General features: G+C 35.7%; 1 protein-coding gene across 1 annotated transcript in view; it reads left to right on the forward strand.

Annotated features, from left to right (window-relative positions):
- The window catches only part of TLL1 (tolloid like 1), a 158,468-nt gene that overhangs the window by 92,740 nt on the left and 49,141 nt on the right, over positions 1-16,587 (forward strand). The window contains exons 8-10 of the mRNA XM_008144269.3: positions 1,431-1,555; positions 7,891-8,006; positions 15,875-15,977. Coding sequence (XP_008142491.2) covers positions 1,431-1,555; positions 7,891-8,006; positions 15,875-15,977 — 344 coding nt within the window. The remainder of the gene's footprint in view (positions 1-1,430; positions 1,556-7,890; positions 8,007-15,874; positions 15,978-16,587) is intronic.

The following is a 16,587-nucleotide window of genomic DNA, read 5'->3' on the forward strand; positions in this document are numbered from 1 at the left end:
CCAGGAGATCACGGTTTGATTCCTGGTCAGGGCACATGCCTGGGTCGTGGGCTCCATCCCCAGTGTGGGGCGTGCAGGAGGCAGACTATCAAGGATTCTCTCTCATCATTGATGTTTCTATCTCTCTCTCCCTTTCCTTTCCTCTCTGAAATCAATAAAAATATATATATTTTAAAAAGATGGTGAAATTCTTGGAAAGTATGTAAATTGAAATAAATCACTATTGAAATGGCATCATGGGAAGCTGCCCATTCCACTGAAGTTTTGAAATCTTTCTTAATTAATGATATCTAAACTAAAACTAAACTAACATAAAATAAAATACCTTTATAGTTTATCTTTTTTTTTTTTTTGAAAAAACCTTAAATACACACTCCATTCTTCTCACCACTTAGAATAGTCAGTCTCCAGCCCATTGAACTTTCTTTAGAGCTATAAACTTGGTTTTTATTGCAAAATTAAGGCTGTAATTTTAGTGTACTAGAGTCAGAATTTTTAGTTATGCATATTAAGAAAAATAGTGAGTTTCTATTACAACCTTGGGGACAAACAACTTAGTAGCCACACCTTACCATTATTAAGGCATTATTTAGTTATTTGATTATTAATTTTAACATGAAAATTGTATACTATATGTGTGTGTATCATTGAACTATTTTGATTTATCTTCTATCTAAAATTTGACACTCTTTGTTTTCCCTTGGTCTTTAACATGTACTGTAATACTTGGAAGAATACTAAGATTAGAAGAATCTAAGATTTAATTAGAATAATACTAATATTAAATTAGTAGTTTAAGAAATGAACCTACACACACACACACACACACACATACACACACACATACACACGAATATATGTGTATATTTTATAATTTTAGTAACTTTAAAAATATTTATGGTAGGTTGTCTTTAAGAAAACATAGCTACATGAGGAAGACTTGTTTTACAACTTGGTAATCCAAGGGGTTCTTAGATCTGCTTGAGAGACCCAAACAAAAGGCATGTGTATATAGCGGGGAACTATATAGAATTCTAGATTTTGAAAATCATGTAATATACATTTCTAAGGAAAATGTGAATATCATCACTGACTCGATGTTAGGCATACATACAGGGTGTTCCAAAAATGTATACACAATTTGAATAATTTATTAATTCCAATGGGTTAAATCTGAAAAGAAAGAAACGTCAACTGCACTATCAGCTATTAAAGCATGTATACTTTTAGGGGAACACCCTGTATTTAGCACACATTTTATTTCTACTTTAATAAAAGTGTTTTGAAAGTCTGACACACTGTTTAAAGCCCATCACTGATGTTTTTCCCCATTGATTGACTTGAGTTTGAAAAAACATCCTAATACTTGTAAGAAGTATATGTGTCTTAGCTGGGTGACTTATGTGTGGCTTTCTTCTGATTTTTTTTAGGGGGATGTTTCTGGACACCATTCTCCCTTCTCGTGATGATAATGGCATACGTCCTGCAATCGGTCAGCGGACCCGTTTAAGCAAAGGAGATATTGCACAGGCAAGAAAGCTGTATAGATGTCCAGGTATTGCACCATACAAACACAGATGCGTAATTGTGCCAGAGTGTGCTCTTCCAGATGAATAAGCCACGATTTACTCAACTGTTTACATGTCTCTTTCCATGCTGGCAAGTGACTTACTCGGTTCAAAGTCAGTAATCAGAAAATGAAATAGGAGAGAACTCTGGAACACCCACTGATATAATTAAAAACAAATTGCTAGAAATCAGATTTCAAGCACAAGGATAGTATGTTTTATTTCTTTTAATTTAAGGAGTAAAAGACCAAAAAGCATGTTTGTCTGATAGTTATTAAATAGTTGCATGATATCACTGTCAAATGCTGAGTCTCCTTGCCAATATAAAACAATGTCCTTTAGTTAGACTTCAGATTTGAGTCCTGATTGATGTTTCCTTGCAAGTACCTATCATTAATGGTATATAAATTAAAATTTTAATTATTGGAATTGATAACTTTGTTGTAAAAAAATTTGTTCTAACCATGTTGCTAATGAGCTACTGATTGTTTTTCTACTGGATAAAGTTGTGGGAAAGATTAATAGAAGGTCCTGATTGTTTTTTCTACTGAATAAAGTTATCAAAAATTTTAATGGAAGGTCTTAATAAGAAAGCTCCAAGGGAACACTAGTGCTTTATTGGCCCAAGGGAAAAAAAAGAGTCAGCTTCCAATTTGGAAATGTTGTATATTCTATGCACCTACTGTACACTCAAAATCCTCTAAAATACCTTATTTCAAAGAAACATACTTTACTTAACATGGATTTTCCAGATTTTTTGTCCATGTGTTTATGTAAAACACACATGCTTATGTAGTATTTATTTGTTAAAATCTAAATTTTCACAGGGAAGATGAATTTATAAGCAGATGTCACCACTATGATAAAAGACATGGGTGATCCTTGGCTAATTTCTGGCAGTATTGGATGAACTATGTTTTTTAAATTTCAAAATATAAAATTATGGAAAATATTATGTGATTAATAGCAACTAAATAAATGGACAGTTCCCATATAAAACATTTTGATTGTCTCTCTAAATATATATGTCTGTACATTATACTTAAAAGAGCACACTAGAGATGCATTTACACACTGAATTGTAGAAAAGTCAAGTCAGTGGAAATCGAAAGAATCACATGTATGACACTAATTTAATTTTCAATCTATGGCTCTTGAATATTTTAGTTATTAATAGGAAAATAACTAGTAAGCATAATTTTCACTTGAGACTTTAATCATTAACTAGAGAAATGGGCTATTTTCTTACTTGAAATCTATACTAATAAAAGGGTAATATGCTAATTGGATCAGATAGACCGGACGTCTTCCAGACATCCTTCTGGATGTCCTTCCAGACAAAGCCGCAGTGGCTGCGAGAGCCAAGGAGGGCCAGCAGCTGCGGTAGCCAGCAGTGGCAGCAGCTGTGGGGTGATGGGGGTGGCGCCTTCCCCTAATCGGCCCAGTCACCTCCCTCAGAGGGAGGCCAGACTGTGGCTTAGGCCCGCTCCCTGCAGTAGGTCTTCCCCTGAGGGCTTCTGGACTGTGAGAGGGCAGGCCGGGCTGAGGGACCTCCTCCCCCCCCCCCCCCCCGCCCCCAGTGCACAAATTTTCGTGTACCAGGCCTCTAGTATAGTAATATGTACATTGCTTTGTTTAATATGGCAAAAACCACAGCATGCAAGCATCATCATTAATGAAGAAGATATCTTGTGTTTCTAAAGCAGTATAAAAAGCAAGTCTTTGTATTGCAGCTTATAAATTGCAAGGAGTAAGGGAGAACTAAAAGATACAGTTTATATTTTAAAAAAAGATATGTTAACTTTTAATTCCCAAAGTCTTTGAGAATGACTTGGGCTTGATTTTTTTGTTTTGTTTTCATTTTTTACTTTTTTTATTTATTTAAGTATAGTTGGTGTTCAATCTTAAGTTGGTTATATTAGTTTCAGGTGTACAATATAGCTATTGGACATTTTTATACCTTACAGTGTGATCACCCCACTAATTCCAGTAATCATCCATCCTTCATGCTCACCAAGCAACACCCTCTCTCTTTTTCTAACTCTCCCCCTTTCTGTTCTTTCTCTGTCCCTCTCAGCACTGAAACCATCCCTTCCATCTCTGTCTCTGTCTCTCTGTCTCTCTGTCTCTGTCTCTGTCTCTCTCTCTCTCTCTCTCTCTTTCATAGGTGGTAGTTCTGAGCCCTGTTTATGGTTATGTATTTAAGGTTCTTAATTTCCTCACAATGGGAGCACTAATGATGTTGATAAACATACACTTGCCATTGTCAAAATACAGTTCAGCTACACTGATGCTGTCAGTTTAACAGTAACTCCAAGTGCATCAGTGGAATTGTGGCGACCATCCACAATTATACACTGAAGTCTAAATAGGATGACTCATCTGAGAATCACCTAAGAAAGTAAGAATTTATAAAGTGACACTTGGTTGTTTCTCGCTTTTAATAGAGAAGAGGGTTTTATAAACTGCATATTTCTTTGGAGTCTGTCTTGCTGTTTTGTTAGAAATTGCTGGTGAACAGAGTCAATAAGAGCTACTGGGCTACTTTTTACTCCCAACTTTTTTATTCCGTGTCAGTTTATGCTCAAAGTTCTATTGTTTCTGCATCTTACAGAGCTGTTCCTTAGAGTTTAATCTTGACAGGAGGCCTGACCTTGTCCACACGTAGATATTCGAGGTTGTGGCTTTTCTGGTCTTTAATTGCATTTTCTCTTCATTTATTTTTTCTGTAGCCCAGTGCCCTTATTGTTTATAACTACTTTGTACTTATACCAACTATCAACTCTAATATTATCTTCATAATTCTTTCTTAATTAAATATGTCAAATAACAGTGAAATTATGAGGAATATAAGGTAAATACCTTCCAATAAAGAAACTTCTAAGGATATCTTTCTTTTAAATACAAATGTTATGTGTTGATTTTGTGAATAGTGAAAGATAAAGGTCTAAGTTCATTTTTTTGTATGTGTATAACTAGTTCCCCCAACACCATTTGTTGAAGAGACTGTCCTTTCCCCACTGTTTAGTCTTGTCACCCTTATTGAATATCATTTTACTGTATATGCGTGGGCTTATTTTTGACTATTCTGATCCATTGCTCTATATGTCTATCTTATGACAATACCACACTGTTTTGATTACTGTAGATTTATAATATGTTTTGAAGTCAAGAAGTGTGAAGCTTCCATATTTATTCTTTCTCAAGATTGTTTAGTTGTTCAGAGTTTGTGGTTCTATATGAATTTTAGGACTTTTTTCTTTCATTTCTGCAAAAAAAGCCAGTGGGATTTTGATAGAGATTGCATAGAATCTGTAGGTAATGTTGGGTGGTATGGAAATTGTAGCAATATTAAGTCTTCAAATCCATGAACACAGAATTTCTTTCCATTACTTTGTTTTCTTTAATTTTTTTCCCTGTGTTGTTAGTGTATGGAAATGTAACTGATTTTTGTATGTTGATTTTCTGTCCTGCAATTTTGCTGAATTTATTAATTCTAACAATTTTTTTTTGTGTGAATGTGTGGCATCTTTATGGTTTTATACATATAAGATCATGTCATCTGCTTAGAGAGATAGAAGCTTAACTTCTGAATTATGTTTTGTTTTAGAGTAATTTCTATTAGGAAAGTGATAATAAATTTTTTTTGCATATTTTTAAAACCTTTTTTTTCCTGGATATGACTGCATTTGTAATTAAAAAACACATTCTTACAATTAAGACCACAGTCTTCCTGTCTGTGAAAAAGGTATGTAAGAAGACGTCATACCTTAGGGCATCATAATAGTTGACCCTTACAAAGCTACTTTATGAAGTACATATCAACCAGATAGTCACTTTACAGAAGAGAAAACTGAGGTGGAAGCTTATAAGACTTACTTGTATGACATAATTAGTAATACCATAACAGTTTTCTCATCCACATACCTTGCAGAGTAAATGGGCAGACTGCATTTTAGCTTAGTGTTGTCACATTTTCCTTGGTAATTTCTCTTTAATTCTTTTAATAATAAAGTTTGCTCTTTATATCTGAGCATTAATCTACAAATGGCTTGGAAAATGGTTGAAAATCTTTTGTTAGTAGGAATTAGGTAGCCTGGGACAACCACATGTACTGAAGAAAATGGAAAAATAATTACCACAACTTGACTATTGTTTGTACTTCTTGCATTATAAGCAGATGCTATATATTTATTAAATTTATTTTTGAATTATATGTTATATTTGTTTTTCATTTATAAAATCTGTTTTTTTTATCATATCATTATTGATGTGTTTGTGGATTAACTATATTTCATTGTTTTAATTCTACTATAGGAAATACAGTACCAACATTCTATATAGTTTAGTGGATGTTTCAATCATTATAGAATTTATTTTTAAATTGTTGTGAATTATAGCTCTTTTCATTGAAACACACTCAACTCCAACATGATTATCTAGCATCTAAACTGACTTTAGTGAGAAGCACATTGTTTGCATACATAAATCTTAACACATTTTAATTTTTCTAAGGGTTCTTGTAACATTATATTTATCAAGTGCCCTTCTTGATTCATGAAAAGTTCTGAATTGTGTATTTTTGACCAATGAGCATTTTTGTTTTGTTCTAAAGTTGCTTTTATCAGAATAAACATTGCTTACTCTTACTTTAAATTTACTCTGCTGTGCAAACATGATATCTGTGTTTCTAAGAAATATTTATATTGTATCAGACTCTTTTTGCAGCTCTATTTTGTGTTTTCAAAGTCATCATCTTTTTTACATTTAAGATATGCAAAACCATTGACAACTTACTAAGGATATAATGAGCTGCTGGTAGCTATTGGTCTCTCATATGGAAATATCTCAGTTTTTATTTCAGTCTCTTTCACATTGTTGTTGAGTAAAAGTTTAAAGATGACTGGCTGCAGCAGAGGAATTATTTTTGGATTAAGGATACTTAAAGCATCCTAGGTTCATGTAGCTCATACCATGTCTTACAAAACAACAGGAAAACCCATTATAGAATGACTCTGACCTTGGCTGCACCAATAAACTAATTACACTCTGCTTTTGCCTTTGTTGAAATGGCCCTAGAGATATCAATCATACAGATCTGAAGGCTGTGGAGCTGATAATTTGCTATTTCAGATGACTAGTAATTACTTCCAAGAAATTAGACAGGCTTAGTAAGAGAAAAATGTAATTGCTTTTCCAGCAATTTGTACTTATGATCAACAGAAAAGAGAGAGTAAATAAACATCTACATCCTGTTGGAAAATTTGAGTCTTCCATGATGTTTTTTTTTTTTAATATATATTTTCACTGATTTCAGAGAGGAAGGGAGAGATAGAAACATCAATGATGAGAGAGAATCATTGATTGGCTGCCTCCTACACGTTGGACCGAGCCCACAACCCAGGCATGTGTCCCCGACCAGAATTGAACCCAGGACCCCTCGGTCCGCAGGACGACCCTCTATCCACTGAGCCAAACTGGCCAGGGCATCATGATTTTTTTTTTTAAATGTATTTTATTGATTTCTTACAGAGAGGAAGGGAGAGGGATAGAGAGCTGGAAACATCGATGAGAGAAACATCGACCAGCTGCCTCCTGCACACCCCCCACCGGGGATGTGCCCGCAACCAAGGTACATGCCCTTGACCGGAATCGAACCCGGGACCCTTCAGTCCGCAGGCCGACGCTCTATCCACTGAGCCAAACTGGCCAGGGCATCATGATGTTTTTTTATCTTTCCGTTTCGGGGGGCTTATTTTGAGAAAAATTTTCATTGTGATTACATTTTGGTACCACTTTTGTGGATTACTTATTAGTTATTGGTTAAGATTTTTTTCAACTTTCACTTGGAATAATTCAGTGTAAATTGAATTTAGCCTCAATTTACATTGAATATGTTGGTGGAATGTTTCATGTGGTCCCAGAGCCACATCAACAAGGTAGCGACTGTCCTGAATCAAAATATGGGTCATTTACAAGTTGGCTACTGGCTCCTTGGGAAGGAATGGCAGAGGTTTCCAGGAGGAAGGACTTTCTACAGGCCAGATTATTGATCTCCTAATCTCGTGATTTGGTCAACCCTAGGGATCCTATTAGGTATAGTGAAATTTTTATGAGAGACATAAAAATAAATAATTTAGAAAGCGAAAGTATTTTATAAAATACAAATACATACTCTTGTCTAACACTAAAAGACTCAAGGTTTTAATTGTGATGCCCATACCTTTCATTAAAATTCAAAATGATCTTATATTTTTTAGGAAATAATAGATTTTATCTTTAAAAAAAATCAAATATATGTTGTTGTTGTTTTTTATTTCAGCATGTGGAGAAACCCTACAAGAGTCCAACGGCAACCTTTCCTCTCCAGGATTTCCCAATGGCTACCCTTCTTACACACACTGCATCTGGAGAATCTCTGTGACCCCAGGGGAGAAGGTAGTTTATAACATCAAGAGTTCTCTTTTACTCTCACATAAGTGCAAAGGTTCATTTTTCAAATTTAATTTGCTTTATTTTTTTATTCTTGTTTGATTAATCAAATAAAAGACTAAATAGTTCAAAAATTTATAATGGGTTTTAAAAGATCAAACATTCTATTTTACAAAAATATTCAGAATGGCCAATGTAAAAGTGAAAGACCTATTGATAATTTCTTTATCAAATCATGCTCATTAAGAAGGAATAAAACATAATATAAAATGTCATTAAATTTATCTCCCTGAAGATTATCACATGAGTTATTATCTAGAAACATCATGGCACCTGTGTTACAAACATTCTTTTTTTTTAAGACTGTGTGTTTCCTGGAACTAGAGGACAATGTTTTCAATATATTGGAAAATTTAATAAGTAGGTTAAAAGTCAGAGGCTTGAAAATATCTAATTTTTAAAATACATACGTTAGAGACAAAATTATGGAAGAATATATACCAAAACAATGCTTATTTCTCCTTGTTGAATTTATATATAGGTTTCATTTCTTCTTTTTTAAAAATATTTTTATTGATTTCAGAGAGGAAGGGAGAGAGATAGAAAAAAAACATCAATGATGAGAGGAAATCACGGATTGACTGCCTCCTGCATATCCCCTCCAGGGGATCAATCCCACAACCAGGCATGTGCCCTTGACCAGAATTGAACCCAGGACCCTTCAGTCTGCAGGCTGATGCTCTATCCACTGAGCCAAACCAGCTAGGGCTCATTTCTTCTGTTATTTTCTTTTCTTTTTTTTTAAATATATTTCTTTATTGATTTCAGAGAGGCAGGGAGAGGGAGAGATGGAAACATCAATGATGAGAGAGACTCGTTGATTGGCTGCCTCCTGCATGCCCACTAGTGGGGATTGAACCCGCAACCCAGGCATGTGCCCTTGGCCAGAATCAAGCCCAGAACCTCCCAGTTGGCAGGCCAATGCTCTATCCACTGAGCCAAACTGGCTAGGGCCTTCTTTTATTTTCTGTGATAAGCATATATTATTTTGTGCAGGAAAGAATATCATTTATTCATTTTTTAAATTTATTTGTTAGTTAATCCTCACCAGAGGATATTTTTTCCATTGATTTTTAAAGATAGTGGAAGCGAAGCAGGAAAGGAGGGAGGGAGAAAAAATCAATGTGAGAGAGACACTTTGATTGGTTGCCACCTGCACACACCCTGACCAGGGCTGGGAACCAAACCCAGGTATGTGTGCTTGACTGGGAATTGAACCCACAACCCTTTGGTGCTTGGGCCAACACTCTATCTACTGTACAATACCAGCCAGGGTGGGAGTATGTCATTTAAAAAAAATAAGTATTATTGTACAACAATATGAATGTATGTAATGCTACAGAACTGTACACTTGAAATGGTTAAAATTGTAAATTTTATGTTATGTACTAGAGGCCCAGTGCACGACATTCGTGCACTGGAGGGGGGTGTCCCTCAGCCCAGCCTTCACCGTTTCCAATCTGGGACCCCTCAGGGGATGTCCGACTGCTGGTGTAGGCCCGATCCCTAAACTGGCAGTCGGACATCCCTCTCACAATCCAGGACTGCTGGCTCCCAACCGCTTGTGTGCCTTCCAGCCTGATCACCCCCTAACCACTCCCCTGCCAACCTGATAGACACCTAACTGCTCCCCTGCCGGCCTGGTCGCCCCCAACTGCCCTCCCCTGTAGGCCTGGTCCCCCCAAATGCCCTCCCCTGCCAGTCTGGTTGCCCCCAACTACCCTCCACTGCCAGCCTGGTCACCCCCAACTGCCCTCCCCTGTAGGCCTGTTTGCCCCCAACTGCCCTCCTCTGTAGGCCTGCCCCCCCTCCCAACTGCCCTTCCCTGCAGGCCTGGTTGCCCCCAACTGCCCTCCCCTGCCAGCCTGGTCGCCCCTAACTGCCCTCCCCTGCCAGCCTGGTCACCCCCAACTACCCTCCCCTGTAGGCCTGGTCACCCCAACCTGCCCTCCCCTGTAGGCCTGGTTACCCCCAACTGCCTTTCCCTGCCAGCCTGATTGCTCACAACTACCCTCCCCTGCCGGCCATCTTGTGGCGGCCATCTTTGACCACATGGGTGCGGCCATCTTGTGCGAGGGCATGAGGGTCAATTTGCATATTACCTCTTTATTATATAGGCTATTTTACCACACACACACACAAATAAGATTGTCAGTGCATGTGTTTGTCTTTGTAAGACTAAGCCTGCCAAGGTAAAGACAGAGTCCTGTCCAATCTGAGGCTGTTTTTTATATTGCACAGGACATGCTGGTAACAGTCCAGGTTGTGCAGCTGAGAATGTAGCCTTGTTGAGCTGATAAAAGCATACAATATCGATTCTTCCATCCCTCAGAACTGATTGATCTTTTAACAAGGATAGACTTCTTACATATTGAATACAGTTAGCATTTTTTCTTTTCCTGTGTAACCCATTTTAAAGCTATCATTTGACTACTTTAATTTTGCAAAAAAAAAAAAAAGTCTTGTTAACCACTCATCTAACAGTTTACACATATGGGGTCAATTTACAGTATAATGTTTATATTGGCAAAGGCACTGCTTAAATCTAGCAATTGCTGTATAGATAAATTGTTGATTCCATTAAAATGTGTCTTCTGGTGTGTGAAAGAAATCTTTGCTATCAGGAATCTTATGCACATATATCAAGGACAATACCTAGTGATTTCATAGGCAAGCTCTGAAAAATAGTTGACGAAAGCAAGATACAACTTATCATGGATTTGCAGAGATAGGAGAGCTCAGATCTTGGAGTTAGTGCAGTTAATTCAGAAAAACATGGAGAGCACTGACTGAAAAAGGAAGGAGGAGAACATTTTTGCAGAGTATCATCTATAGAAATTGCAATTGATTGGATATAAAGTTGGAGTGGGAATTAAGGAAAGGGAGGTAGAACATCTATGCATAGCTCATGGACACAGACAACAGTGCAGTGAAGGCCAGGAGAGAGGGGGGCAGAGGCTGGGTGGTGGTGGGCAAAGGTGGGGGAAATGGGGATTATCTGTAATAGTGTCAGCAATAATAAAATATATATACTAAATATAACAAAAAATTAATTTGTACCAAATGGGATTTCTGCAAACTGTTTGCAGCAAAGTATATAATCACTAAATGAAACCTCTACTAATTATGTACTGTATATATATATATATATATATATATATATATATATATGACTTCAGAAATAATAAAATCTATTACTTTTTTTAAAAAGACCCTGTGAGTAGTTGGCAATGATAAATCAAAATTTAAAAATTCAGGTATCACATATGTTTAAGCAGAAAAATTATTTTCATAGTATAATTTAACTCCTGTTTCTTACCTGTCATATAGTTAATCCCTGATGGGATTAGGGATCTATCTGAGTCAGACAACTAGTCTGTTGTAAGGCAGGGCCTTGAACCAAGGCCACAAGCTTTCTTGTCCATTCTTTATATTTTAAAGTAAAAATCCTTTACTTTGACATGTTGATTTTCCTGAGAAAATTTAAAGTTGAACCTATATTGTCCTAGCCAGTGAGGCTGAGCAGGTAGAGTGTCTGCCTACAGAGTGAAGAGTCTAGGGTTTGATTCTGGTCAAGGGCACGTACCTTAGTTGCAGGCTCAATTCCTGGCCCTAGTCAGAGTGATTGTGGGAGGCAACCAATTGATATGTCTCTCTCACATCCATGTTTCTCTCTCTCTCTCTCTCTCTCTCTCTCTCTCTCTCTCTCTCTCTCTCTCTCTCTCTCTCTCTTCCTCCCTCCATCCCTCCTTTCCTTCCATTCTTCCTTTAAAAAAAAAATCAATGGAAAAAATGTCCTTGGGTAAGAATTGATGACAACAAAATTGAGCCTACATTTTTGTGTTTCCCAGTGTAGCTGGATTAAGTAAATTGGATTTTTTTTCATAACTGTTTTAGCATTTATCTTGTGAGAGATGCCTGAATATGTACCATGGAAATAATAATAATATAGGAGAATCTTAACAATTCTTGAGATTATTAGTGTTTTCTACACATTATCCAAGTAAGTCCTTCGGATTTAATTGTGCTGAGAGCCGCTTGATATGATGACTTCCATTTTACAGTGACAAAATTCATTCGAACTCAGAAATTTTAAGTAAACTAACAAACTGAGAAGCTAGAACTTTAATCCTGGCTTTCTGACTCCCAATGACAGTCGGCTTCTAGATGTAGGAAAAGATGCAAACTGTTCCCTTTAGCATGATACAGTTCAAAGCTGAACAAAAATTTAGTGATCAGTTATTCCAGGAATTGGCACATTTTTTTGGAAATGATATACAGTAAATATTTTTAGCTCTGCAGGCTGTACAGTCTGTTTCAAACACTCGGTTCTATTGTTTAGTCCTGGACAATATGTAAAGGAATGTTTCCAACAAAACTTTCTGTATAAAAACTGGCTGTGGGCTGGATTTGGTGCATTGGGTATAGTTTACTGATCCCTGTTCTGCTCCTAGTCTTATTTCTGAGAAAAAAAACTGTAGTTTCCCTAGGGAGTTTATAAGACTTTCCTAAGCTGCTTCTGGCTGAGGCCAGAAGGCTGTTTAATTTACTGCTTTTGATTCTAATATCTCTTTCCAAAGAACCACTTCATACTATCAGTATAATTGACAAGATTTGTAATATCTTCCCCATCCTCAGCACAATAAGGTATAAATGTGCTAGTTGATCTTTCTGTGGTGCTCATGGAATTAGTTTAGGTAATCAATAACATCTTCATCATTCTGACAAAAGTTCATTGATTACATCTTCCTCTGAAGACGTACAAACATCTGGTCCCTAGACTATTGATCCATCTTTCTTCAATATTCTTCACTTTCTCTGCATCATTGGAAAGCACAATTTTTAATAAGCAAACTCCACCACAATTATATCAATTTAACTTCACAGAATAACAAATAAAACTCTTGATTGATAACAGGAAATCTTAAAATTGTTCCTTATATCTCCCTCAATCACCTTTTTCAAGGGAACTATGGATAATCTCACATGAATAAATGGTAATACTTGTAAGAAATAAAACGTCTATATAATTGTGCTCAGTAGTTTTTATTTTGCCATTCTTTGAAAAAAGATGCAACATATTTGCATAAAATAGTATAATATAAAACAATCATGTATTTTCCAGTGCTTATGGTTTATAATTCACGTATGGATTCTGCTAGCAACCTTAGGAAAGGGCCAGCATTTTACTTCTACATCAGAGCCCTCCGATTTGATTTTTAGAAAATCTATCTTTATTACATTTTCTGTTTTGAACGGGCTTTGTGTTTTATATTAAAGTAAGCCAGTTTTGTTTCTCTATGGTGCTTGGCGTTTAAAATAGAAGATTAAAAACAAGATAGGAAACTTTTCTGTTTAGAGTTATTCTCTTTCCAAACGTGTGTGTGTGTGTGTTCCAGACTTCAAATATTAACTATTTGTTAGCAATCCAAACATATTGTTTCAATTCTGAATAAAATTTGATGATATACATACTTCCAATTTAGCTTATCTTTTTTACCCCATTGAGGAGGAGATTGAATTATTTTTACACTAGTATAAAACTCCCCTTTAAACCCAAGAGGGAAGGCAAAAAATAAGCCTTGGGGTCTACTGTTCGTGTCTGTATTCTAGCTGTGCCAACTCTGCTGTAATAAAGGAATTCTTGTATGGCCATACAGACTTGAATCCCTGGTGATTGCCATATGGGAAATACAAATGTGAATGAAACTTAACACTGGTAGTATTCCCTGAGAAAAACCAGAAATTATTTCCCAATTATGTCCTAAGAATGACTTAATGTTGTATTGGTATTCAGAAATAGAGGAGAAACATTTTGGGATCTTCAGAAAAACAGTTCAGAAATAATGCATTTTGATAGTCAACTGTTGAGGATTATTTACAAAGAAAGGAAAAGATAAGCCCTTTATCCTTGGCTCTTTTGGACATTTTTGTAAACATTTTTGAAGATATTTGGAATGATAAAATTAGGTGCAAGAGAAGAAAAGCAAAGGAAAAAGAAAAACTATGAATAAGGTAGATAAAAATAAATGAATCATTTTCTTAAAACCAAATTATGCCACATCTACTGTATTACATTTTTAAAGTGTGTCTCTATTTTTAAATCCTAAGTAGACTTCATCTCTTTGTAATCTAGAAAGTACATTTAAAGAAATTGAAATGCATTCAATTTAATGGTGAAATGTTAATGCCATTATTAGGTACACTTGGCTTTCATTGTAGTTTGATAAATTCTTAGTTTCTATTTCCGTAAATTGATTATTTACATATGCAAGTATAGCCAACTTTGCTGTACAATATTATGGGTGATCATTGTGATGCTGAGATAAAAGGTGCCATGAAAAATATTTATTATTATGCTGTATCTTCATTCTTGGAAAAAGTGAGCTAGTTAGGATTGGTTTGCCTTAATTAGTACTTAACTTTCTGTTAAAAATCAAGAAAGGAGAGAAGTACATGTTTTCTAACACAAAAATGGTAGTAATTTCTTGAATATGGATTCAGGATTGATTGATATATTTTTTTCTTCCTTTTTTTAGTCATTCCTTGCGAGTTCTCTTACATCTAGATTTTTATATCATCACAAAAGATTCTTTGTGTATTGTTACAAACTATAGTTTTATATTAGAAGCATTTCAAATACTTATAATTTGTTGCTTATAGCCTAAGCCTTTTTCATTTTCTGGAATAAATAACAGGTTAATCATCTTAGCTGTTTTAAGCAGAAAAGAGAATGAGTTGTGTGTTTTTTTAAAAATATATTTTTATTGATTTTAGGAAGGGAGAGGGAGAGAGAGAGATAGAAACATTAATGATGAAAGAGAATCATTGAATGGCTTCCTCCTATGTGCCCCATACTGGGGATTGAGCCTGCAACCCAGGCTTGTGCCCTAACCAGGAATCAAACCGTGACCTCCTGGTCCATAGGTCGATGCTCAACTACTGGGCCACACTGGCTAGGCCAGAATGAGTTTTAGAATATAAAAAAATATTTTCCAAATGTACTATTTTTCATCAGGTAGGTGAGTTTCTCATTAGTTTGACTCTTCTTTGGATGTAATGAAGTAATAAAAAGAGTTACATATTTGAAAAGTAAAGTCTTTTTATAAAGAAGTAAGGAAATTGTCTTGCCAAGAGCTGTTCTTGAATTATCATCACAAAGAGCAGCAGCATCTCAAAGAAAAGTACAGAATAAAGAGTCGTGTGGAAGATATAACTTGAAAGATCTTTGAATATATATTCTTGGATCTAGAGAAGTATAGTGACATCTGCCTTTGATTATAGTTACATGGACAAATTCAAATTCTAGAGCTGTTCTTGAACATTTCAACACACACAATAATATTATGTTCTTGGAATATGGCACATGGTGGTTATTTTTAACATGATTATATATGTCTGATCATCTTTGAAATAAATTATTAAAAAGGACATTTATGGCAAAATAAGAATGTTTCATGGTTTAAGTCATGTTTATCTTAGAAAATTCAAAATAAACTATATGAATAAAGGTTTCTGTTTGTTTTACAGTTGGTCAAATTTACAGAAACTGCTTTAGTTGCTAAAATGTTTCTGCTTTTATATTATTAAACATAGTGAGAATGAGAAAATCAGGGTGGTGTTTGTGTGTGTGTGTGTGTGTGTGTGTGTGTGTGTGTGGTATTTGTAAAGAAAAATAATTAAGAGAATACTAATGTAGAAAATAAATTAGCATCTGTTTTCACAGTAGCCCTGGCTTCCTAACCTCCAAGAATCAAATTACCATGTGCAGTTACAATCATTTTTACTTGGTCCTGTTTTGCTTTGTTTTGCAGATCGTTTTAAATTTTACCACGATGGACTTATACAAAAGTAGTTTGTGCTGGTATGACTACATTGAAGTAAGAGATGGGTACTGGAGGAAATCAGCTCTCCTTGGTAAGAGATCAGTTACCTTCTCTGTGGCCATGCATATAGTCTGTCCTGCCTAAAGACTATTGATTCTTTCAAGAGTCATCTTAGAGTTAAAATTGTATGTGACCAACATATTAATTTTATTATTCTTTTTTAAACCACAGCAAAAATACGACAAATAAATAAGTAGATTGATTTAAACTAGCTTCAAATATGAGGTAGTACTCAGATCGGATTTAGAATAATGACTTAGAGTAGCGTTCACAGCTATTATGCTTATAGTGACTACTCATCACAGTGTTTCTGTAGTTTTAATTTTAAAAATCATAGTTTTAATGAGAACATCAGGTAAAGTGTATGTGTGTGTGTGTGTGTGTGTGTGTGTGTGTGTGTGTGTGTGTGTGTGCTTGCGCTTGCTCAGGCAGCAGAATGTGAGCTGTTAGGTACAGCAGTTGGTAGCTGGTTTCCTATGCCAAGCACATTAGCTGGTACTGTAAACGACACAGTTTTGCTTCTCAGAGAGTTTATTGTGGCTGGGAAGAGACATCTGTAGTTTGTGTCATAAATCATAGCTCACATTTGATGCTCAGGGAAGTCTGCTGCCAACGTGAAACCACAGACCACACCATTAACT

This window comes from Eptesicus fuscus, chromosome 6 (assembly GCF_027574615.1).
Source record: "Eptesicus fuscus isolate TK198812 chromosome 6, DD_ASM_mEF_20220401, whole genome shotgun sequence".
Classification (NCBI taxonomy): domain Eukaryota; kingdom Metazoa; phylum Chordata; class Mammalia; order Chiroptera; family Vespertilionidae; genus Eptesicus; species Eptesicus fuscus.